This window comes from Anoplolepis gracilipes, chromosome 15 (assembly GCF_047496725.1).
Source record: "Anoplolepis gracilipes chromosome 15, ASM4749672v1, whole genome shotgun sequence".
NCBI classification, from domain to species: domain Eukaryota; kingdom Metazoa; phylum Arthropoda; class Insecta; order Hymenoptera; family Formicidae; genus Anoplolepis; species Anoplolepis gracilipes.
The window spans coordinates 3,341,326-3,368,872 of NC_132984.1; the positions used below are offsets into that span (position 1 = coordinate 3,341,326).

The 27,547-nt window shown below is 36.2% G+C and overlaps 1 protein-coding gene across 3 annotated transcripts in view; it reads right to left on the reverse strand.

The window, feature by feature from the left end:
- Positions 1 to 27,547, reverse strand: part of LOC140673699 (uncharacterized) — a 109,446-nt gene that overhangs the window by 28,539 nt on the left and 53,360 nt on the right. For all 3 annotated transcript variants that reach the window (XM_072906800.1, XM_072906799.1, XM_072906798.1), the window contains exon 3: positions 18,550 to 18,664. In XM_072906800.1, the coding sequence (XP_072762901.1) occupies positions 18,550 to 18,664 (115 nt within the window). The remainder of the gene's footprint in view (positions 1 to 18,549; positions 18,665 to 27,547) is intronic.

Sequence of the window (27,547 nt, forward strand, 5' to 3'; positions counted from 1 at the left end):
TAAGGGCGCGCACCAAACCGTCTATCGATCCGCTCCGACAGGTTTAAATCTCGATCTCGCGCAAGCTTAAAATGTTTTACGCTTAAAGAGCACATATGCAGAATTGAAAAATACATATTTGAATAAAAAAAATTTTTTGTGTAATTTCAAAATTATCAATTTCTCTTTAGGAAAAGAGAATTTCTCTACCAAATAATTATCTATTTCAGCGCGTTTTCAACGGGTTCAAACACATGTTCCCTCTAAAATTAACGCACGATATTAGCATTATTAGAATCTTATTGAAAAAAAACTAGAAGATAAAGAAAAGACGAATTTTAATGTGATTGTAAAATAAAAAAATTTATTACATACATCACTTAACAATTTATGTTAAAATTCTCAGCTTGATTTAATTATATATCGTGTTTAAACTATTAAAATTGAGCCAAAAAAATTCAAAAGAGCATACACGCAAAATTGGAAAAATATTGTACATTTAAATTAAAAAATTATTTGTGATTTTAAAATTATCAATTTCTCTTTAGGAAAAAAGAATTCCTCTGTCAAATAATTCTCTATTTTCAGCGCGTTCAAATATATGTTCCCTCTTAAAATTAACACAGGATATTAGCATTTACGATATTAGAATCTCGTTGAAAAAACTATAAAATTAAAAAAAATGAATTTTAATATGATTGTAAAGTAAAAATATATAAAATAAAAAAATTTATTACACTTAATTTTTGTAAGTCTCTGCTTTACTCAATATATGTATACATTTAAATGATCAAAAATTGATTTTAGAAAAATTCGAAAGAGCATACACACAGAATTGAAAAATACATATTTGAATGAAAAAAATTTTTTGTGTAATTTTAAAATTATCAATTTCTCTTTAGGGAAAGAGAATTTCTCTATCAAATAATTGTCCATTTTCAAACACATGTTCCCCCTAAAATTAACACACGATATTAGCATTATTAGAATCTTATTGAAAAAAACTAGAAGATAAAGAAAAAACGAATTTTAATGTGATTGTGCAATAAAAACATTTATTACACACATCATTTAACAATTTATGTAAAATTCTCAGCTTTATTTAATTATATATCGTGTTTAAACTATTAAAATTGAGCCCAAAAAAATCAAAAGAGCATACACGCAGAATTGGAAAAATATTGTACATTTAAATTAAAAAATTATTTGTTATTTTAAAATTATCAATTTCTCTTTAGGAAAAAAGGAAAAATTCCTCTGTCAAATAATTCTCTATTTTCAGCGCGTTCAAACATACAGTTCCCTTTAAAATTAACACGACATTAGGATTAGAATCTCGTTGAAGAAATTAGAAAATAAATAAAAATAACAAATTTTAATATTGTAATAAAATCAAAATGTTTAAAAAAAAATAATTACGTGTATATAATTGTTAGCTTAATCGTACGTATATATCGCATGTAAATGATTAAAATTGAAAAAAAATGAAAATTAAACAGCTTTGATAATCCATAATTTTGCATAAATTTGCGCGCGAGAGATGGCCATTTCCGGACGGTTAGCTGAAGTTGAACCCGCTTTTGGAAGGCGGATGCGTGTGGAACTCAAGGTTTCCGGGCGTAAAGCTCGAAACTCTCTCCTGCCTGCATGCAACAATGCAATCGCGCGTCGTCTCACGATCCCGTCGCCGCGCGGTAATTTCGTGGAATCGAATTATGCGGCGTCGGGCTCGCTGCGGGAGATGGGAATTAATAGTTTCGGAACCGCCAAGAGAGAGAGAGAGAGAGAGAGAGAGAGAGAGAGAGAGAGAGAGAGAGAGAGAGAGATAGATGGATATAGAGAGGAAAAGCTTGCTATACGCGTCGACGCGGTGGCGGCGGCGGCGACGGCGACGAGGGAACAGGCCGACGTTGTTCGCCGATGGGACCGGGTACGGATATTGGGCAGGCAGGCAGGCAGGCCTGTCTGGCAATAAATTAGCGACGTCCCGTGATAATATACTGCTCAGCCCGCCTGTTTAACCGTAATAAAGCGCTCCCAAAACGAGCGGGATCGAGAAGTCTCGCAAGGCGCGGCTTCGCGTTCCCGGTGAACCTTCTTCGGTGAATCGATAACGCCTTGCATCGCTGAACTTGAGTTTGCGAATCTGTGTGTTCTGGAAGGATGGTTTACCGTCCGTTCGATTGAGAGCTACGAACGTTTTCAACGACGTTCGCCGAATTTGTGAGAAACATTTTCACCTTTAAAATTACCAACTCGTTCAAATACTCAAGCCTACAATTCGATTTATAGGTGCAAAATTATTTTTATGAAAATGGCCGCATTTACGTCAATAATACCCACGGCTAGTCCCCTTTTCTTGTGTACATATGTATATCTGTATGAATCAATAACGCTGACAGAGAGTTAAAGCTCTCGGTGAGCTATCTTGGACTATGAATTCTGTCATGGATACTGTCGGGATTTTATATCGGGTCTGAAATAGTTAAAATCTTCATGATTAAGACGCAAAGTTCGTCTTGGAAATATATACGAAAAAGGAGAAGATCTTTCCAAAATTGCAAAATGTCGCATCGCCGGCGGCTTGCCTCGGGGACGAAGTCGAGGAAAATTTCTTTTCCGAGTGGGCAACAAATATCGTTTCTACCTCGATTCGATAGCAATCGAAGAAAAACAAACGCTCGCTCGAGGGACCGAGGATAGATTATCTCCGCGAACCTTTTTTTCTCGTCTTTATGATCCTTTTATTGTCCTTTACGCTTTCAGCTAACTTTTTTTTTACGCGATTCTCGATAAAATATTAAAATTTTTTAATATTTAAATCATTACAAATACGTACCTCTGTGTAAACATAAGTTCCCTAAAATTTCTCAATTTTTATATGTATTTATAGGATTTAATTTTTGATATTAAACTACAATAGTTCTCTCGATATAATAGAGTAAGCAATGTTACATGTATGTAAAATATTATTTTTATTTTTTATCACACATTTTTTTGCTTGCTTTAATACAGATTTCTTTATTTTTTTTTTTTTTTGTTACACATATAGATATGAGCTATATGAAAACGTTATCAAACTATAGACATTGCTGCAAAAAGCATCAAAAAATTTCTTGATAAAAAAGTATCTACACAGATATTCTATGAATATTTAACAAGTACTATAACTATTTTCCGATATAAAATGAGTATTTTTTTTTTTTTTTAGCAAACGTATTCTACCTAGACACTCTTCTCGTGAGACATAAATAATATCAATCCACAAAGTAAATAATCTATTCTCATTTATTTTATTAATGAAATATACATTTTCTTATTATTATTCTTCAATACATATCAGCTGATTACACGTGTCAAATGCAGACTGTCACTTACTTTCTTCTTTTACCTCGAGTAACATCGATTTATTTGAATGCACACTTTATAAATGAATACTCGTCTCCAGTAAAGGTATTGTGCTTTATGTCAAGTCGGCCGCAAGCATCTCCACACGTTTGCCTCGGTCCAATTCGGACAATTTGACAGGCGGCCGGCTGGCGATACGATGCCATTGGCCGGTCTCGGAGCGCCTACCACGGAGTGCGTAATGCCGCATAACCGTTCTGCATTACGTACGGATGTAGGATTGGTATGCGAGCGCATCCCTCCCGTCCCGGCGCGCGCGCCCGCGTCCGCCATCCAACCCCGTCATCCACCCCCGAGGGAGAGAGAGAGAGAGCAGCGGCGATCCGGGCGGCGTGTATTTCGCGGGGTGAATAGCCGACGCGGTATGTTTCTGGCTCGATGCCAGGCCGGGGTAACTATCAGCGCGCTACCACATTAATAGAGTTTTATTGTTATTTATGGCGACGCGGGTTTCTCCCTTTTTCTCTCTCTCTCTCTCTCTCTCTCTCTCTGATAATAATAACCCGCCGCGAATTAATTGCCGTGTTCGATTTATTTTATTATCGCGCCACTTTAAATGCACGCCACTCTCGTTGTGTTCGATGTCGCGAACGTAAATCGCCGGGCGATAACACTGCTCGCTTTCACGAGGACCACCTCTCGTTGTGGAGTCGTTTCTTCCTCATCGATGCAGTTGCTTTTGCATTCCTTCTTATATTTTTTCGATTGAATTGGTTTACATTTAACCAGAGGAAGGAAACAATAACAGATGAGATCGGTTATTATTCATTTCTCAGTTATTTTCTAAACAAGACGCAGCAATCTCTGTGTAACGCAAAAACAAGTTCTATTTTTGTCTTGGTTATACTATTGCGACTGTTGCAGCTGCAATTCTTCAAACAAATTGCAATTAAAAATAAAGACAGAGAGAGAGAGAGAGAGAGAGAGAGAATTATTCGTTAGAAATAATAATAGAAAAGCGATGAATACCACGGCAGGGGAAGATTTATTTTCCAAAGTTCGTATTAGGTTGCGATAATCGCGCCGACAACCTCGATCAATTCTTTGCGTCACGTTTCTCCCTCTAATGTGTATCCGTCCAGCTGTGCGTCCCAGAGCTTACAGCGTCTTACACTTTGGCATGAAATTTCAGAAGACGCAACAGAAGGGGCGTTGTCACGCGAGCATTATCACAGCTCGGATTTCGCGAAAGTGCTACTCCGCCCGACGTCGCGTCTCGTCGCGTTCCATCTTCCCCGAATTATTGACCTTTAGCTCATAATACCTCCCCGTTTTTTGCACGAAGGAACGTTTGCACTTTACCTTTGAAATCGTCTTTCCAGCCTATAAGTATGATAAAGCTCTCGCTTCAATTTATCACAAGAATTGTTTCGGTCAAATTGTCAGTAGCACGCATAATATACATATATTTTGCTAAAAAGAAATGTCAAGGTAATTTTTCCCGCGTTAAATTACACACCTTAGGTATTTAAATTTAAACTCTTTTGCAGCTACGTCTTTGTCGTTAATTTTTATAGATTTGTTTTCTTCTTCATTTTCACGAGTAATTATTTCCCGAGAACATTTCTATTATAAATTCGAGATAAATATATATACATATTTTTTTTCCTCCTTCATTGTGTATTATGTTTCAAATATAATATAAAAATATGAATTTCAAGACAATGTGCAACAGGAAATGTAAAACCAAGAATGTAAAAAGTATTTTTTTACCTTAATTAATCATTAAGGTAATCTGATCGGCCGGCTAGTGTTTTAAGATCTAACGCGAATGCAAAAATTAATCTCAGGAAATCCGCAAACACGCTTCTATTCTCCGATTGACACAATCGTTTTTCACTGTTTGCATCTCGAAAGCAAATATACGCGCGACATCCGGAATCGCGTTAATTCCGTCGAATAGACGCAATGGAGCAGTTTCGCCGACTAATTAAAGTAAATACGCGCTTTGATCATGCTGTCTTTCGTCAGGGATCGCAAGAAGCCAATTTAGCAGCAGACTCTCGTCACAATAAATAATTGCGATGCGTCAAAGTAACGATTTTAGTACGCCGGGCTCGTTAACGCGCTGATTATGGCCGCGCTTTGAAGCCGCCCTCGTCGCTTTTCCTGCAGGCGCTTCTAATTAAACTAAGTCTTTGATCCCCGGGAGCTCGAAGAAGCCGAAGCGAACGCAGGCCGTTAGTCCCATCGTTATTAATTCGGATAAAATTCCGACTGCTCGTTTAAGACCCGCGTGTTTAAACGCGCGCCAAAATTTTAATTTCGAAAAAAAAAACAATGAAAAATGCGAAAAATTTCTCCCCCGACGTTCAGAAAATTAATTGAATACATTTTATCTGGGCACCTTTTTTTCTTAGTTTCATTCTGATACGACGAATTAATCTGCAATAATTGAAATCTTTTCTCTCGACTTTTCTTATTTTTGTACAGCCGTCCCCTTAAATAAGATGAATATTAAGATCATTAAAGAGAGATCGCGCAAATGGGTTAGAGAGGGGAGGAGGGGGTATCGGTTGACATGACGAAAAACGAATATCATGAAGGTCATCTAAAGACACGTCGGGAAACAGGGGGACTGGTTACCGTTACGAAGATAAATGTTCGTATTCGGAGTAGTAGTTACAACGGGCTCGTTTAATTTAAGCGGCTAAAGACGTCACGTATTTGATAAACGAGAATTCCAAACGTTCGGCTGGGACGCCCTGTAATTCAACCGTGAATTTTGCCCTTATTTCGTACGTCGATCATGACGCTTTTACACGCTGGATTGCCCGACGTATATTTCATACACAAGAAAGTAGAAACAGGACGAGTATGGTCAGACAGAAAGCGCGAAAACTTAAGGGGTTACACCTAGTCATAAAATTCGAAAAATCGCATTTTTTTTTTTTCTATTTTAATAAAGTACAATGTCACGAAAATATGTGTTTAAAATTTTATGTTAAAAAAATAATAAGTATCTTACTGTAATTACAATACAAAATTTTAAACGCGTTTTCCTCAAAAGTGCATTTTTCAAATCGGTGACCACGATTACGCAAAAACTACTGAATCGATTCTCTTCAAATTTTGTAAATTTATTTCTTATATACTTATACAGAGACTGGACGTAGGATTTTTTTTTTATATTGCTTTTTTCCTTTTTTATCAACAATTTAGAAACAATCCTTTTTTTAAGATGAAAATTGAACGTTTTCTTCAGACAGTCGCCATTTTAAATAAAAATATTTTTTCATAAAACCCTTCGGTATCGTGCTAACTTCACACACCCCAAATATTGTATTATAAAATAAAAAATAAATTGCAAAAAAAAATCATTAAAAACATGGCTTTTCCTCCGTTATAACTAGGTGTAATCCCTTAATATGGTATTAAATTAGTGGCTGTACGTGCATCTCTTAAAGAGAACAATATATATATATATATTTTTTTGTGGAATTATTATTGTTATCATTAGCTGATTAAAAGCGGGAACTAAAATTAAAAGTCGACTTTTCCTTACGAGTTATTAAAACATGTATGTTGCATACATATGCAAATATGTATGTACACAGACTTTCTCTCTCTCTCTCTCTCTCTCTCTCTCTCTCTCTCTCTCTCTCTCTTTATGTATTTTTTATGATATTTTTAGTATGCATATATGGAATTTGAATGAACAATTTGCTCAGCAGCCCGAGAGTCAGTCGGTGACGATATTTTAATCAGCGTCGACAATGCGTTCAACATTTAGCTTGACCTCGCTCGCAATTTTTCGCGTATTTTTTTTCTGACGAGCAGAACGCCAACAGACGCGTGGCACGGCATCTCCGTTTCCGGCACAAGCCGTGTGCTGCTGGTCGAGCGAGTTACGTCGACGGGAGACAATGAAGGGCCGGCAACAATGGAAACGGAGAAAAGGGTGGCAAGATGGCTACCGCGACGACGGGCGAGGGGGGGAGGGGGCCCAGGAGAGGAAGGGAGGCTCGTTGTTGCGGGACGGTACGGAAAAGAGGACATCGTGCGGGGGATGCGGAATGAGACAAATGATGAGTCTCGGGTGTCGGGGAGAAGGGGGTGAGAAAGGATACCATTTAACATGTAGCTGAATAGCCATCGGGAAGAATGACGAACGGCTTCCCCCGAGAGTTCTCCCCGTCGTCTTCTCTCTCAACTCTCTCATCCCCTTCCCCCTCCCCACTTGGGGATTTTATCCGCGCGTCAACGTCTCGATCGCTAAATTATTTTCAACCGAAAGAGATGAGCCGAACACCATTATTCTGACGGGATTTCTGGAGAAGAGAGGATCTTCTGCAATTTATATGCATTTAATATGCTTAAAATCGTGCAGAGATAAATTCGCACTCCTAAAGAATTGTTTACGTTTACTTGAGCTTGATCATTCTTTTTTTTTTTTTTTTTTTTTTTTTTTTTATCTCGAATTTGTAACCAAATTATTTTCCTTGTTCGTGACAATGGAAGTGTTAATTTTCAGAATACCCTTTTTTCGCGAGAAATAAAATTTTCACGATTCACGAAAAAAACACAACTCTTCCGACAATTGAAAAATAATCTGTATTAATGCAGCGAGGGAGTTAAACATCCCTAGCTTATAAAGTCGGCGGTGCTCACGTTGTAAACCGCTGTTGCATTTGCTGATTTATTTCCCCCGCGATGTCCTTTCTCGTCCCATGATTTTTTCGCATCTCCGTCTTCAATTCAGGCGCATTTTATCTTTTCAACGAAAGGTTTATTCTTGTCTCGGAGAATGAACGCGGAGAGGCGGTGAAATTGATAGAAGCCGCAAAATTTCAATTTCTACAATCACTGATTTCATTACACCCTCAATTCGTCAGAGACAGCCCTGTCGTACCATGAATCAGACGTTGTTTAATTATTTCCAATAATCATTCTTATCCTTTTTCCCTAATTTAATATACAAGCGATTTAACTTAATCCTGGATTCAAGTTCTTAACCTGCATTTTAAAAAGGGTTCTCGACACTTACACACGATTCCAGTCGTGCCATTTTAATTATCATTCTATTATTGAAAATAACGAGAGAATAAAATTTTTGGTCAGGTAATTTCGTTCCTGGATCACGCTTAATATTTGATGAACCTTGATTCTCTTTATCTTTCGTATGACATTGTATTCACCGTGACATTGTCGTGAAGAGCTCAAAGAAGAGAAAAAAGAAAAGAGTCGGCGTTAAGGGATGAAGGGATTCCGTTTCGACGTATTTTGCCTGTAATCCAAACTACCCTGCGGCACGAGAACTCGTTTTCTCGGCCCTCGACGAGCGGACCGGACTCGTCGTGGGAAGAGAGAAACGAGGAAGTTTTCCCAGGGATGAGGTTATATCCTTATACTTCTTTTCTTCCCGCTAGGGTGATTCCGGCTGAAGGATAAAGGACGATTTTCAGACACAAAGATTGGAAATCACCCTCTCGCCCGGGTTTATTCCCCGAGCTGAATGGCGGCCGCGACGTTTCTCCGAGGGTTATTTCTCGGGGAAACCGAGATTTTTAGAGCTTCATATAGATTCTTGGATCCGTCCAGAGCTTATCAAACCTTCCAGAGATTCCCGCGTTCTTATCGCGAATCATCTGGGATCCACGTGGATCGCATCTGTTTAATTTTAAAGACTCCGGGATCTTTTCTATTGACACTTTGAGTTTATTGAATTTGTGCGCGCGTATGTGTGTGTGTGTGTGTGTGTGTGTGTGTGTGTTTGTGTGTGTATGCGCTAAATTATATCCATCCTTTGTCGAACACAGTCGACTCGTCACCTTCAGGATGCTCGATAGGATTTTCGACGGTCCGCGATAAATTATTGACGGGTTTGCGAGCGATTTTATGTCTCGGAAAGACTAATTTACGACCCACCCTGAACCCTCTTAGTGAGGTTCGCCAGTAATAACCTGCCACACCGTCGAAAATGTTGTCGACGTCCGCCGACTTTGTAAAATGCTTGAATTTTTATTTCTAATTGATTTTCAATCTTTTCACGAAGAACGATTCTCCGATTTAATTTTTAATAATAAAAGCAGATGAAAAGGAAATATTTTTCGTGCAATAAAAATAATTCTTCTAATTAAAATCTGCAATTTGAGGATTTTAAACTTTCAGAATTTAAGAAATTTTAAAAGACCAGACTCTGAATAATTGACTATAGTCTAAAATATTTAAATAGCTGGCAAAAGAACAATCTTAGAATAATAAAAAGAAATTAAAAAAAAATATATTGTCTTTGAAATAAAAATAATTCTTTTAATTAAAATGTACACCGGCATTTTCAACTTTCAGAATCTGAAAAATTTTAAAAGACTGGACTTGGAAAAATTTTGAGTCTAGTCTAAAATTTATACAGCTTTTAAAGAACAGTTCTAGAAGTTGCGAATTAATGCGATCGCGGTTTGTCGAACGATTTCGAAGAATTTTAAAACGCAACGGTACTAATAATCGAAGATTTAAAGGACGATTAAAATAAGCCGCAGCTTATTCTCATCCTCGCAATTTCACTCGGTAAATTATACGGCGTTATTTTCGGGATAAATTCGATAAAACCCGCACGGGCCTGCGGCGTGAAAAACGGCTGAGAGAAAAAAAGATTGTAAAAAATATAGGTCGTGCACACGCGGAACGATAGCCCGCAGGATTCGAACCGAAATCCCTGATAAATTGTCTGAGGACACTGAGGGGAGAGAAAACAGGAGGAGAGGGAGAGAGAAGGAGAGAAGTCTACCCGTCTCTGCATTTTGCAGGTCGGACATTTTTTTTTTTTCAACCAGCCCCTCGATAGATCCTCGATATTTCCTCGCGACTCGATGAGGGTTGGGAGCGTGCCGGCGAAAATGAGAGTCTTAAAGCTCGTAGCGGTGATGCTCCGATAAATTTTTCAAAATCTTATACCGCCTGTCGTTCGCAAAACGCATGATGAGTAGTGACACCGAAATCTTCCACTAGATATTGCAATAAATTAATTCTTCTACTCTCTTACGTAATGCAATTTATGTAACATGAAAAGAGAAAATAAAAATGGCATTTTAAGAGGCTTCTCAAAAGCTTAAAAAATTATAAACGCTAATGTAATGATATATAAAGCTATTAATTAGTTACAATAATTGTTATTTTTCCTTTCTCTTCTGAGGAAAAGAATCACTCCAATATTCGATTTCTTCGATATTCATACATAAACGAATATGCATTACTCAATTTCAGCAAGAAAACACGCATTATATTAAAAATACAATTCAAATTACAAGCTTGTTGGAAGTAAATATAAACAGAGCTCTCCGTTAATAATGTTTTGAATTTTTTACTCAAACCATTAATGTGAAATCGGTCAAATCAAGTGCTAAAACAATGGTTATGCTGGTGTGCAGCGTGAAGATGCAACTGGTCCGATGCATATCAGCGTTGAAACGTCTGATTGCATCGCTGGCCGATTTTAGGAACGAGCCAAGCTTCTCAACCCCCGCGCGTTGTAACCTGCAGCTTGATTTTATCATCAGATGAAACGCTGACAATTTCGAGTCGCGTCACCTGTTGCATCGAAACGACATGCTTCCTCGAGCGCATTATTAGAATCGCAATCGGCCTATCTCCCGCGTATCTTCGCCCGGCTATCGATTCTCTCTCTCTCTCTCTCTCTCCCTCTCTCTCTCTCTTAAAGAACCGTGCGAGTTTCCCGTCTATTATTTGCCTAAAATCGCGATCTTTATACCGTAACCCCCGTAGCTTTTCTTTTTTTTTTTTTCACGAGACTTAATGTCTTCAAAAACTTGTTTTCTTCACACGAAATATTATACACGATTATAACAAAAAAAATATATATAATTTTTGAAGATGCTTGTTTCACATGCAATTTTTTAACACATACGTTGTAAACGTTTGAATCGGAAAAATTGTAAAAAGTAATGATTCCGTTGCGACATTTTAAAAGGAATTAATAAAATACATTATACATACATTTGTTTTCCAATTCTGGAATATGTAGAGAGATACACAATTTACATCCAATTAGCTGAAAAAGATAATTTACACATTCCCGTTTCGGTAGCTTTAATTCCAAAATCCGTTCTTCTTTTTTTTTTTTTTTTTCTTTTTTATACAAAAGCAGAAATTATTCTGGCCGACAGTTGCATGCGGTTTGTCGCGATCCACCTGAGTCCCGGCGGGAAATTAGTTTTGCAACAGAAACGGCGCAGTCGAGTTATTTATGCGAGCTTTCGAGAAAGACAGCGCACAGCATCGGACAGACACATGTGTCTCCAATTAAAAAGAATTAATTTGCATATTTAACGTATTACCGCCATTAATGCAAGCGCGTCATCTGCAAGAAAGATTATTATTTATTGTAAGAAAAAAATTTGTTAAACACATATTTTAGAAAAAAAAAAAAAACGCAACACATATAAAGCAGGATTTGAAAAATACAGACACATGTAAATGTCATTACGCATCCATCTAACAAATTGTTATCACGGGCTTTTGAATTTGTCATCTCGTATCTCTCAATCGAAAAATAATCATCGTGAAATCGATTTCCGCATCCGCCGGTTCACGCGCGTCTTTTTCCAAAAATTTGAAATATCCTTGTGATGTGAAATTAATGTAGACGCGCATCTCTTTCTCCAGTCAACGAACCGCCACCTTTTTCCTGCTCTCGTTTCACGTCAGATGACAGCCAATCTTTATCCCGATGACGGCATTTGCAATTCCGATGCGCGTCAACGAAAATACCTTTAACTGCGATGCATTTTTCTCGGTTTTTGAATATCAATCCTTTTTTAATTGCAGATAAACGTATAGTCAATTTTAAAAAAAGTCATTAAAACTTATGACATTAATTCAGTTTACGTATGCTCATATGTTTGCTATGAAAGTCTTATGATGGAGATGATGGAATATTTTAATTTATTCTAATATTTTCCAACATTCGAAGTAATGTCGATTTGTGTGCGACAATAATATTATTATAAATCATGATGGATTACAACGATGACACCGTAAGAGATTCGTGAAGCGGAATGAATCAGGAGAAGGAGAGAAAGATGAGGCTAAATCGTGTATCACTAACAGGAGATAAATGTAGCGTGAGTGAACCGAGGAAGATTTATGTCTTGATGACTAAAATTATCTCGCACGTCTTATGTATGTAGAGCATCGAGGGTCCATATTTATCGCAGGATAATTAACAATCGATTAAAATGTTGTATATACTGAAAAAAAATTCGTAAAAGCTCAAAGATCTAGAGATACGTAATCGTAATTATTTTCAATCAAGTTAATTTTTCAAAGATACATCATATTAATAGTATACAGAATATCTTTTAAAATTTTTAGAAAATTAATGTTGCTATAGAGAGAGAGAGAGAGAGAGAGAGAGAGAGAGAGAGAGAGAGAGAGAGAGAGAGAAAGAGATTTTTTGAATGGTTGAAAAATATAAAATTTATGTGAAAAAAATAATAAAAATTTTAAATAACAAAAAAAATGTAGGGATTTCCGAAAATTCCAACTCTGTCGAAAATACACAGTTTCTGCATAACATGATTTACATATATATATATATATATATATATATATATACTATGTACATACACATTGTAAATTGCTTGAAGGCACGGAAAATAGAGTGTTTCCTTTGCATAAATCGATGCATAATTGTTAACAACAAATATTGACTCATACCTTGCAAGTAAATTCAAGATACCGGCTCACATGAGATTCATCAAGGGTATCATCGTATCAAAAAACATTGTGGAAGTTGATTGTAATAAAAATAAAAAAATAGATGAAAAAGGAGAAACTCTAGAAACTAAAAAAAAAAGAGTTAAACAATTTCAACTTATTTGTGCAAATTAAAAAAAATTGTTAAAACTTACTCAGACAAACCGCACGTTAATAAATATGTTACAATTTTGTAAAGTATCATGATTTTATCTATTATTTAACATATGGTAAATAATTCAGAGCACATATAATTTTGAATAATAAATGAATAAGAGACAATTTAGAAGAGATAGAGTAAATCCATCATTTGTAAAGTTCATTGTTAAATACATACGTCATATATCTAAAGTAAACCTCGGGAAATTATATTCTCGCTTCCCGAATCTTCTCTCCGTTTATTTTTCATAATTGTACGATCCGATAGCAATCATATTATTCGATCGTCAACTTTAATCATCGATCCGGATGAAATATTCCGGTCAAGGCGTGGCGGCGGAAAACACGCGCGGCGAACATTCTCCCTGATCTAATTTCGAAGGAAGCTACTTAATTTAAATGTCTGACCCTTCTAGTCGACCCTCTATCGTTCCTTCGGGGACGGAATGAATTGCTTCTTAAGGAATCGGAATTATGTTTCTGAAACCAGTTGGAATCTTTTCGTTCGAAAATTTCTATCTTTTTTTTTTTTTTTTTTTTTGCCACAATGTTTAGCAAAAGGTGTCACGTGGTAAGAAAATGTCTGAAGAGGAGCTCTAATGCACGCTGTAAATAAAATTTCCAAACTTCTCTTCTCTTTAAATCTTAAAATGGAGCCGTTTTATCATTTGTCGATTGATTTTGCGAATCCAAAATAGGCATAAGCCATTTTTTCGAGCCTCGAGCCTCGATCCTTTCGCGATTTCTCTTTGCTTATCTACCAACGACGATTTGGCACGATGACAGCGATAGTTTCCTGGGGAAAGTTTTGCGACCGGAATGAATGAGTTTACGCGAAGTTCCGGTGGCTTTGACGGAGCTTCGCGGCCAAAACTTGGCGCGCAGAACTATCAAAGAGCAGGCGAGAAAGTCCGCGGCAATCAGTCCGTCGTCCTGTACTAATGCGATTGTCGTTTAAAACAGTCCGGGGTTCGCGGCGAATTCAACGATGTAACTCGGCGACGCTCGACGACTTGGCACTTGGCGCGAAGAGCGCCCGGGCGATTATTTTCCCGGCGAAGGAGAGACGGTCGTCGTTCGGCATTCCACTCGCCGTCTGCCCTCGTGAAATCTTCGGGCAGGACACCCGGCGGATATTTCATCTCCCGCGGGATTTGCTCCTCAAGAATGTAAAGATTTCCCAGAGCTGTCTGTAACGAAACGTTCAAGAGACCGAGAAACTCCATTTTTTTTGAAGGGTGTGTTTCTTGCTCTGTCAAAGTTTCTCCAATCTTTTTTTATAAATTTCACAGAGAGCTCTCTTTTTTCTCTCGAGAAAACCTTTTATCATGTTATTCAATACTTTCTCAAAATATTATTAATATAATTAATATTTTCCACTTATGTCGAGATAAAAATTATCTACAAATAAAGAAATTAAAAATTTTTCAAAAACTTTTTATTTAATAATATTTATTTAACAATTATTTATTAACCCTCAAACTGAACACGTTTTTTTGGCACCGTAATCCTGAACACGTGGGTAACTAGAGTCCGAGTTAATTTTTGTACTTTAAAATTACTTAAAAAATTCTAAAAAAATTTACTCATCTTCTTTTAAGTTTAAACTGAAAGTTTATGTAGTAGACTTAAAGAAAATATTTTTAAATACTATATTTTTGTTATTTGTTAGATCAAGATTTGGAAACATGGATGTTTTATATAAAAATTAATAAAAATTTGAAAAAATAATTTGAACAAAAAGGCTTCCAGGAATTTTTAGTTCAAAGTTCAAAGTTTACGAAAAAAAATACTATATGTCCACGGCCTTAAAAAAATATAATTATTTGAATGATCGAAAATGAGTAATTTTCAGATATAAAAAAATGTGTTTTTTCCGAGGAAAATTTTTTTTTAATCTTTAGGTAATTTATTTGAAAGAAAAATAAAAACAAAATGTAATTCTTTTTTTAGGGAGATTATCATTGTAAGTTTATAACTTATTTTTTAAAAAAACGATTAACAGCAAAAAAACAATTTAAAAAATTTACTTATTCACTCTTTCTTATTTAATATACATAAAGCGAACACGTGGGTCATTTGTGTCCGCTTCAGATTTAGATTCGCCAGCACTTTGCACTGAATGAACTGTTTAAATTGTCCTTTCAATTATAATAAGTCCCTTTTGATACAAACTTTCTTTTAGATAAGTTTCCAACCTCGAAATTTTATTAATATTTTTTTAAAACAATGGATTAAAAATGACACGGACACGAAAGACCCACGTGTTCAGTTTGACGGTTAATATAATTAAATATAATTAATATTACTATTTTCCACTTACGTCGAGAGAAGAGATTATCTACAAATAAAAAAATTGACTAAGAGATATACATCGAAAGAGAACGTCTTTTTCTGCGCAATAATTATTCTTCACGTAAAGTAGGCGAAAGGAATATTGCTTCCTTCGTTCCCTCAATTACATCGCGTCGCGCCGGTTAATTCCGCCCACGACAGGGGTGGCAGCGTAAACATCGGCCGGGTGAGCGAACGCTCGAATAGAGGGAACATCGCCATCGTAAGGAGAATTTTCGTTAATCAAGCCACATCAGTGGCCTTCCCGGCCGCAACGTTATCGATCGTCTCGATAACTAAATTATCGCTGCTCCATGGATGGAGAGACAGATAGAAGGGCGCGCGCGCGTGAGGGAGAGAGAGAGAGAGAGAAAGAGTAGTTGGATGTGTGCCCCCTTGCACATCGCGTTATACAGGACACGTCTCTTTGTATCAGGACGAACCGCGCACATGAATGTATGTACACAGGATACTCCACCTTCGCTACTCTGGCTTTTCAGTTCACTGCGACGACCGGAAATATCGAGCCGATCGACCGGAGATGTTTGCGTGCTTTGTGTGATTCTTTACCTCCGGATTTCAAATGTCGTTTCCACAAGTGAGAGATTGAGAACCATATAAAGTCAGGCCTTGTAACCAGCCTAATTCAGCCTTTGACGCTCCGAAGCCATAGCTAGCCGTTTTGAAAAGAGGCTACAGAAAGGTATCTCTTTCATTCGCGTTTTTATATCTTGAGAGAGTGACAGATCTAAAATTACAAGGAAACATATTGATACGCGCGAACACACGTACATCGCTTTGCAATTAAATTCATTTCAACAGAACGGCGGCGGATTAAGCAAGCGACAGCTCGGAATCGATTCCTGCAGGGGCTCCAACGCATAATAACAGAGGGCTGTTTAAACTTGGATTCCTGAATCGCTTCAACTTCCGCGATATCGTCCAACTTTCTATCTCATTCTACTATGTATCGAGACGCTTGAGTATTGCGGCTCGTTATCCGGAAATCTAAACACCGATGACGTTCAATTCGATGAAAAGGTTAATTCGATCCGCGGCTCTGCGCATTCAGATCAAAGTATGCTATTTAACGAAATGGAGTCGCGAAATATAAACTTCGGACTTCAAGATTGCAGAAATCACTTTTATTATTACAATTTTTTCCTCTTTTTTTACTGTGAAAAAACTTTTTTAATGTGAAAAAATATATTATGATATTAAAATTTATATTATATTGTATGTTGCATGATATATTAAGCAAAAAATATTATAATATTAAAATACTAAAATTTCAGCTTTTTAACGTATCATAAGGTATCATTCAAAAAGTGCAACGATCTCCAAGATTATCCGAAGATTTCAAAGATTTTCGAGAATTTCTGAGATCTTTAGAAAAGAATTTTACGGAACTTTCCGGAATATTGAAAGATATTTGAGAAATTCCCGAAACAAAATGTCGAAGAAATTGTCTTTAAGGATCTCCCGAAAACACTTGATAATCTCTGAAAATTAAAACTACTTTAGGAAAATTTATACTTAAATCTTGAAAATATTTTGTAGACTATCTATAAAGCGTTCGTCACGTCAAAATAGCGCTTCCTAATTAAATATGCATCTTTGTAATAACTGGCCAAACATTTACATTGTTTAAATAACGTAGGATAGCGGAAATTCCATTGCGCGGTGAATTATTTGACCGGTCAATACGATTTTTCTATCTCGCTGCGTCCACCGCTTGTTTGTCCACGAATCAATTTTATCCGGTCCCATCCTTCTCACCCCCCTTCCCCCTCTTCTTTTTCCTCATCCCTCCGCTGGTCCTTCTTTCGCCGTGTAATCAGCATTTCAAAATCGATACTTGAAGTCACTGGCAAATATTTGTAATTCATACCAGCCGCTCTCTCTCTCTCTCTCTCTCTCGCAAACTCTACCGGAAATGTGATTATGACATAATAATAATAACGATGCGTATAATACAATGATAATAATAAAATGTCCTCTCGCATTATTCACGATGCATTCGTAGGATATTTACTTGAGGTTATCCATGTTGAAGAACGTCATTGGCAAGAACGTGTCGCGTATAATTTCAGCCTGGCAAATATTGTTTATAATTAATCGTTAATTGACATGGAACGTAGCTAACACATCGGCGCGTTTCACGTGCCGTCAGTCTAATTAAAACACACGTCGTGAGCGGTAGACTCGTGACGTTGCATCGTATGAAAATATTTTCTTATTTATTTCCCGAGAGAATTTCATCGCAAGTGAAATGAGATATTTTGTTGATAAATTTTTTACCAATAATTTTAACAGCAAAATATCCAGGCAGAATTTTGTCCCCTCTTTTCGATGTTATTATAAAAGAACAAAAAATATTAAGTTACATAAATGGTAAATTTAATCAGTAATAAATTAAAAATCTATATACGATACATAACTATAGATTAAAAAAAATTTGGACATTTGTCTCTCTCACAGACTCGAAAACTGTTTTCTCATTTCCGGAAGAATCTTCGCTCCGGCTTCCAGCTATAATGAATAAATCAATTTTATTTTACATTTTGCAATTACGTTTCTATCGCTCTTTCGATGTCGCGGATTTCAGGTATGAAATTTAGTGATTGATCGATCGGGCGTTCGATTACCGAATGTAATTAGTTTACGCTGTACGGAAAACAGGACGTCGCGTCGAACGGAGCGAGTTTGGCCAACTGCTACGCTGCCACGCAAATTTTCCTTACGCGTGCGAAAGGCAGGTACAGAGCAGCCGCATCGCTAATTAGAAAATTCACTCCGTTGCCGAGGAGTGGTTACCGAGCCGGCATAATTAAATTCGGGACCTTTAAAAGGGAGCCGTCTTGACAACTCGGCGCGTCCGCCTCCCTCTTAATAGCGAGTTAACAATGGCGTGATTATAGGAACGCGAACAAGCAGGCGAGCGAGCAGCCTTACCGTATTTTTGAGACGACCGTGGGCGTGAATTCTAATTGGCGGAAGCCCAACTCCTGCGGCCTCACGTCCTCCAAACTGCTGTATCTCACGTAACTACAAGCCGGCGTGGAAATGTCTGGAACAATGGAAAGAAATTGTGTAGCCAACTCTCGATAAGAGAAAAATACGACGGTTTGTATATTTATATTTATACGTCACATAGCTACGGCGTGATTAATATCATTTGGTGTATTTTTAGAGATTTCTGTTAGCATTTTAGAAAATTATCACACACAGAGACGTTAAATATTTATACTTGGTGCATTGTGAAAAATTAATTAGCGTTAAGAAAAATATTAAGAAAAAATAAGAATTATTAATCGGAATTGAGAGAGGATCTTAAATAATTTATCGTCAGCTTTTTCCGACCTTAGATGAAAGTCTTAACTGCTTAAATATTTAAAAAAAAAGTTGAGAAACAATATCTATATTTACTGCCTAAAAGCTTTTTTTAGATAATCTGTAATTCACGACGAAATTTGCAACAGAATTCTAAAATATACGGCATATATAAAATCATAAATAAAATTCTTTTGTGCTTTATCGTGAATTACAGATCATTTAAAGCAGACTTAAAAGAATAGAACAATAAAATTGTATAATTACACATGGTATGATTTCATTTTTAGAGAAATGTAATTTTTGAAAGTTTTCAGAAATGTGACAGGTACAATAAACACTTCAATTCGTTATTTTTTAACATTTTTTCAGACCCCAGCTGAGACGTTAATTAATATAGTTTTCTATAAATTATTGTTATATTAATAATTACTAAGATTTTTCCGGGAAATAAAATTTTCAAGCGTTAACTTATTCAAAGAAATGAACCGGGCAATCTTACGCTCCATAGTTTCCCGGGTATGCAAACTGGGAAAAGAATCGCAACTGCAGAAGCGGGAAAAGTGCGGTACGAGCATACTTCGGTACATAATTTCAAGCTGGCCGGCATTTATACGCGCGAAAATTTTTGCTTGCACGAGTTATAAAAAAATTCCTACCTCGGCGCGACCGTCGTGGAAAATTTCCGGACGCACGTTTCACCATTTCTGCAAAACGTGTCTTTTTCCTCCCAACGTTCATTCTCGCTTCATTAACTGCGAATCAGCGACGTACCTACCTATATTAAGAAAAAGAAAAGAATCGCTTTCCTCCCGCGACCATGTAGAGGGAGGATGTCGGGTTATCGGGAGGAGTCGGGATGGAAGGAGGTAGAAGGATAATAGTCTGCGAAGGGGGTAGATTGTAAAATCGATGAGAGACTCCTTCGCGAGCTCACCAACTTTGTACGGATCTTTTTACTGTGAAAAAATCGCCCGTTAATTTTCTTCGCTGATTAACCCTTTCAACGGTCTTTCTCTTTCTCTCTTTAGGACTGTCAAATTAAATGGCTTTAAAATGGAGTTGTGAAATTTGAGTCTGTAATTTGTCAAAATTTAAAAGACCGTCCTACTTACGTCAAAAATATAGATTTTGACGTAAGGGACAGTACACAGCTGACGGAATATAAATTTTGACAGAGCGCCAGCATTTTCTCGAATACGGAAAGATTCCTTCGGACATATTCAAAGAGCAACGAAAACGACCCGAGAGAGAATAATCTTTTAAGCGTTAATCGAACAATAGCGTCTTTTTTTTTAAGATGAGCTTTCGCAAGAATAAACAGGATCATTGAATTCCAACGGAATTGTTTGTTCTGCTCTCAATGAGCGCGGGCACTTTTCGGAAAGTTAGAAAACAATCGAAGGGGATAGAAGACGAGAGAGAAAGAGAAAGAGAGAGAGAGAGAGAAAGGGAGAGACAGAAAAGGAGAGACTGTGGGGGCGGTAAACCGCCAAGGTACTCCAATCAGCTTCCCAACTTTAACCGCGCTGCCTTCCGGCTGGCAACTCTCGCTAATGAAAGCCGCGTGCAAACTCACGCAAGAAACCACTGTCCGTGTTGAACTTCAGCTCCCGCGTACGAAAATGGCGCAATAAATGATAAAGTTTTTGCCGTAAGTTCGCCGCGAAATGTTTCGATAATTGAAGCCTCCCTTCCAGCGGAACATTGTTAGTAAATATAATATACAGGGTTTTCGAAAGAGATAAAGCATTTTAGAGAAAAATGTTTCAAATAAAAATTGTTTGGTTCGAAAAACGCCGTAAAATGGTGCCATTGGTTTGACCTTGGATAGTTGGTTGAAGGTTATATAAAGGTCACCTTGAATTTTTTAAACGGGACCACCCTATATATTTTTTGATATTCTTGTAGCTTACCTGGAGAGCTTTCAAAAAATATTAATTTTTTGATTATCTTATTTTAATACTTTTTAGCACATAATAATAATAATCATAAAGAAAATGCATGGTTGTTTTTTTTTTTTTAAATCGAAAAATTAATATTTTACGAAATATTTCGTATTTTATGTCAAAATATTGAAAGTTCAAGCCTCATAAACTCGATAAGTACTTAATCAAAAAAAGTTTTATTATAGTATTTTGGAAAGCTCTCGAGGTAAGCTACAAGAATATGCAAAAATATATAGGGTGTCCCATTTAAGAAATTCAAGGTAACCTTCATATAACCTTCAAACGACTATCCAAGGTCAAACCAATGACACCATTTTAAAGCGCTTTTCGAATCAAACAACTTTTATATGAAACATTTTTCTCTAAAATGCTTTATTTTCGAGATATTCGGCCGTTTCCGGACTTTTCGAAAAACTCTGTATAAAAGCTCGCTGTATTATGGCTATTAAATAAGAAAACGAAATGACACAAGACACGATGACAGATTCATACAAAATAAATCACGAGTGACCTTTTTTCCCTCACCCTCGCATTACTCGTTGTTTACTGAGATTTAACTCCGACGACGGAGGGTTGGCAGGTTCCTTGTGGCCCCTCGCCCCCTTCGAGGGGAAACACGGATGGTAATTTCAATTTATCCGCCTTTTCCCTTCAGAGCAACGACGGCGGGCGTCGCTCGGCGAGACATTTATTGCCACGATGAGGCATCGTCCGGGATTATTATGCGCTCGGGATGCATTCTTATGCGACGACGCTTAATCGTCGCTGTTAAATACCCCACCTCATCCCTCTTAGCCAGCGGCTATTAATCCGCAGGAGTCCCTCGGAAACGAGATTTTGAAATCACCATGGCAAAATCAAAAGACTATAGCGGCATATTTCAGCGTCCGAATCTCCTTAAAGAACAAACATGGGATGATACTTATTTATTTATTTATTTATTTAAGTAGCCAGTTAGACAAAACGACATATATATATATATATATATTTACGTCATCGAGAATTGAAGTCCAATTAAATTTCATTGAAAGGATTCATTAAAATATATGAATGAGAATTACTTTGATAATATATTTAACTTACAAGCTATATTTTTTTTAATCTATATATATATATATATATATAAATAGGAAATTAGAATGTTTAATTATATATAAACAATATTGTTCCCTTTTACGTTATTTTACGGAAGCACGCGTAACAATTTTCAGCGGATATTTTAACGTATTGATTTTTAATTACATGCTTAAATTTAAATCTTGTAGCTTTAATTTCAATTTTTCCAACTATAGTTTGAATGTAAATTTATTGCGCAGAAATCTTTGTATCTTTGTAAATACTACGCTTTCACAGAAATTTCTTAACGCGTGAACTTGGTAACATCGCGACAAATAATCGCGTTTCGCTTGATTGCATGCCGCTCTTAAATCGTCGAGCTCCATTTAGCACTCGCCGCTAACCGACCCCGACATGCTAAGAGCTTTTGTCTACTCTTTCAAAGGCTTTAAAGCTCCTGCGCGGAAATGACCGCCAGCCAGATCGCTCTCGTCGTCTGGAAGTAACAACAATAGCGACGGAAATAACAATTTCTCGATTCACTCGATTACATGTGAGCAGGAAACTAATGTCTTTTTATGAAACTCTTTCAGAGGATAATTGTTCCTCTATTTACAGGGAAACAAAGATTTATTTGACAAATCAAAATTTGTCGATTGACATTTGTGATATTTGAAATTTAAATTTAATATATTGTAATAAAAAGTCTCTGGTATCTCTGGTATAATATTTAAATTAATATAATATAAATTATCAAATAACAATTTAATTTAGAGCAGCTTTTTGGGGTTTTTAAACGTATTGTATGTGTGATGGATTCAAATTGAAATAAACATTTGTTGTTGAAATTGGAATAGATGTGCAAACGTTACAGATTATACTATTTCAAGCATTCGTTTCGAAATAAACAAATGCTGGAAATTACCGCCGGTGGAAATACATGAGCAATAAAAATAATTGTAACAACTATCACCACGTTAACTGCAGCAAGATGGCGGCAAAAACAAAGGGCTGGGAATGACGTTGTTTACAAGCGTCGATTGTTTTAAAAAGCGACGAGAGAGTCGGGCTATCAGTGGTCTCGTGAGAGCGAAAGGGAAAGAGCGACGGGGAAAAAAAAAAGGGAAAGAGGGAGGAAGATGGAGCGGCTGAAAGGGTTCGGACATCAGCGAGGGATGAAAAGGGGATAAGGGCTCCTTCAGCGCGGCTGGAAGACGCGCGGAAAGGGCCCGATCGCTTATTATTGGCCGGGATTAAAAAGCATTCTCGAGGACCGATTGTTTGTAATTCTGAAATGTAAAAGAGCCGCGCGCGATAAAGGAATCGCCTGGAAATTCACAGTCCGGGGGTTCTATGAAAACTTGGGATTTAATGCCGGGACCGATTTAACCCTCGTCGCATTCCGGACGTTCCCGATCCGCTTACATAACAATATCCTGTTAAATTTATTATTATCCGACATCTCGTGTTACGTTACAATATATACGGCAAGATTGTAATTTCTCGCAAGGTATAATTATGCAAGTTTGTTCAAAGGATGGATAAATTTATACATAACGATATATAATGATAGTTTTAGAAAGTTTCGCGAGTATCCACGCGATGGCAGAGGCGGAGAGTTTCCCTTTGAATTGGCGATATGGTGCGATACAGAATATGGCGGATACGAGGAACTCCACTTACACCGGAGCTATGATTATTTCAAGATGCACTCACAAAAATTGGCTGCCGTGCACCCTTTTTCAACGTTTCCGCCTCTCGCTACGCATTTCCACGAGGTTTTCAGGCAACGATTTAACCTACATGTCTCGCGATACTCGATACACCGAGTGATCTTTTGCTGAAATCTCGACCGAACGAATATACTCTTGATTTAATGATATCGTTTCATTTATATTATCACACTATGTGTATTTAAAAAAAAAAAAAAAAAAAAACAACAATACTTTAATAGATTAATTTTCTGATAAAAATATGTTTGAAACTTTAGGCCAGAATTTTTAAAGTAAATTTTCTCAAAAAATATTTATTACGCCCTTGAAAATATTCGAGCTCAATATTACCTAAAAGAAACAAAGCTTTACTTGGACTACGATTAAAGTTTTTCTTTCGTTGCAATACTTCAATTTTCTCTGTCAAATATTCTCGTAATTGCGTTGCAAATATAATTTTGTATATTTGCGAAAGAAAAAGTCATCTCTGAGAATTCGTCAGAGAATATTTGCCAAAGTTTTACGATACGTACGTCAAAATGTAAGAAACACATCTACAGAGCTCGAAAGTGTCGGAGGGCATCACGACACGCTTCTTTATCCGTGTCGTAAAAGTTGGCAGCTCCCAGATCGAGCAGTAAATTCAAACTATACTATATATGTGATCAGAGAAAGATTGCCGAGTCGGCAAATTACGAAAGATGGCAGTCGGAGAATAAGACGAAAGAAAGCGAGATGTACCTTGATACAGTGTGATTGAAGATAGGAATAAAATCGGATGACTTTTATACTTCCGACAACATCTTTGGTCCAATTAATCTGACGTTGATTTATTTTCTATAAATTTAGATAAAAATAAAAATTTATATACGCTTTCGCTTTTACCGTATGATAAATAATTACCCATTTTTTCGATCATTCAAATAATTATATTTTTTTAAAACCATGGACATATAGTATTTTTTTGGTAAACTTTGAACTGGAAGCCTTTTTGTTCAAAATTATTTTTTCAAATTTTTATTAATTTTTATATAAAACATCCATGTTTCCAAATCTTGATCTAACAAATAACAAAAGTATAGTATTTAAAAATATTTTTTCTTTAACTCTACTACATAAACTTTCAGTTTAAACTTGAAAGAAAATGTGTAAATTTTTTTAGAATTTAAAAAAAAGTGTTCAGTTTGAGGGTTAAAATAACATTCTATTTTTTGGTAAATTTGAATCATTTTTCTTGTGAGTCTGGTTAACAATGTCCATTAGTTTTGTTTATTCATGATATTCTTCATAATTTTCAATATAATTTTATTATCTGCATAAATATCAGTTATCATCATGAAATACTACGTTAATACCTTTTGTTGAATATATATGATTTATTCATTTACTTTACTTTTATCAAAATTTTATTTAAATTAATTATTATATAATGATTCTTTCTAAGCGCAATTAATAATTATTGTCTAAGCTAATTTAAAAAAGGTGCATTTTCCAATCGTATAGAAAGTAATAATCTGAAGAAACAAACGTAAATTTAAATATTTATTATTTATTTAAATATTTAAGGAAAGAGAGAGAGAGAGAGAGCTAGAAAAAAAAGAGATTAAAAATCAGTTGTTGCAGTGGTTATCGAACAAATTTGTTCTCGAAATATCATAGTTTCTTACACGTTACACATTTTGCGAAGAACATACTCTGTTTATTTATTCATTTATTTATTGCAGCTATTTTTCACGATCCTCTCTCTTTTACCGTCATTTCGCATCCCGCTCGCGACGGAAAATAGATCGCCGCATCCGGTCGAGTTTGCGCGGGTTGCATCCTCAAGGTAAACGATAAACAACGGCCGACGTATCGACGGGAAATAAATCAGCGGGGACCTTCTCGATCCACTATTTTGAGAGGCTCGCTCTCGATCCTTTTGTCGGCAACATCAGAAAGCATCAACAAATCTGTCGAGACACGCGCGCAGCTTCGATTCCTGGCGCTGGTCCAGCATTTCCGGTTCGCCGGGCGCGTTTACGACTCATCGCATCGCGAGCGAATGAACCCGTGATTCTCTCTCTCACACCCGGTAGTTTTATTTTAATAGAGTCCGCCAGGCTCATCACGCGAGCGAGGATTTATTATCATCGAGATCGCGCGGAGGATCTCTGCAGATCCGGAGAAATATGGGCGAAAAACATGTTTCGATCGTGACACATTTTAGAATCCTCTGAATTTTTAATTCGTGAAATTAAACAATTTTTTACATTATACAGATTTACAAAAGTTACAACTTTATAAATTATATTTTAATGAATAACTGCTTTTAAAAATATTATTAATCTTTAATAATCTTAACCCTTAAACTGAACACGTTTTTTTGGCACCGTAATCCTGAACGCGTGGGTAACTAGAATCCGAGTTAATTTTTGTACTCTAAAACTACTTATAAAATTTTTAAAAAATTTACACATCTTCTTTCAAGTTTAAACTAAAAGTTTATGTAGTAGAGTTAAAGACAAAATATTTTTAAACACTATATTTTTGTTATTTGTTAGATCAAGATTTGGAAACATGGATATTTTATATAAAAATTAATAAAAATTTGAAAAAATAATTTGAACAAAAAGGCTTCCAGGAATTTTTAGTTCAAAGTTCAAAGTTTACGAAAAAAAAATACTATACGTCCACGGCTTTAAAAAAATATAATTATTTGAATGATCGAAAATGATCGATAATTTTCAGGTATAAAAAAATGTGTTTTTTCCGAGGAAAATTTTTTTTTTAATCTTTAGGTAATTTATTTAAAAGAAAAATGAAAACAAATGTAATTTACATTACAATCTACAGTATAAAAATTGATTAATACATACAACCCCTGTTTGTTGCTCGTTATCATTAACAAGATACTTTAGCATGAAAATAAATGAACACAATAGAAATTAAAGCAATTTGTTTCTTTTTTAGGGAGATTATCATTGTAAATTTATAACTTATTTTTCAAAAAAACGATTAACAGCAAAAAAATAATATTTTTAAAAAAGTTTACTTATTCACCCTTTCTTATTTAATATACATAAAGCGAATACGTGTGTCATTTGTGTCCGCTTCAGATTTAGATTCGCCAGCACTTTGCACTGGATGAACTGTTTAAATTGTCCTTTTAGTTATAAGTCCCTTTTGACACAAACTTTTTTTTGGATAAGTTTCCAATCTCGAAATTTTATTAATATTTTTTAAAACAATGGATTAAAAATGGAACGGACACGAAAGACCTACGTGTTCGGTTCAGAATTAAACAATCCTGCCTTTTTCCATTAGTGCATTATTCAAGATATTTAAAGAGATTGAAAATTTGTGAGTTTCCATTTTTTGCCCCTCTACATATTATTACAAAAAGCTGTTGATAATTAGCTCCTTTTTAATTCCGCCTCGTCGACGCTCTAAAGCGTGTCTATCTATTATCGTCCAAATGGCTGGCCGCTAAGTGTTTTTTAACTGATAATCGATTTCGAATTATCGAAGGGGGCTCGATAATTTTTTAATGGTCGTCACTTTTTCTAGTCTTAAAACGACGCACGATAATTAATCTCGTTAAAATTAAATACATCGCGAGGAGAATTAAAAAAAAATTCAGTATCGTACTTATTAACCGTCAACTTTGTTGCAGAAATTTCGTCAACAGATATCTCATCGAACTCTGACAACGCAGATCGGAGAATCCGTGTCGATCGCTATGTGGACGAAGTCATCACGTTGTCCACGGCGAGGATATCGACAAGGACTTTGTCAAAGTGAACCAGCATCTCTGTTGACGGAAGGTACGTGTTTCGCTTACCAGCCGACCTTTGATCACGCGATTTCCCTTGATCGACTGTAATCATCGCTCCTGTCGACGATCTTGTATAGTATCGATTG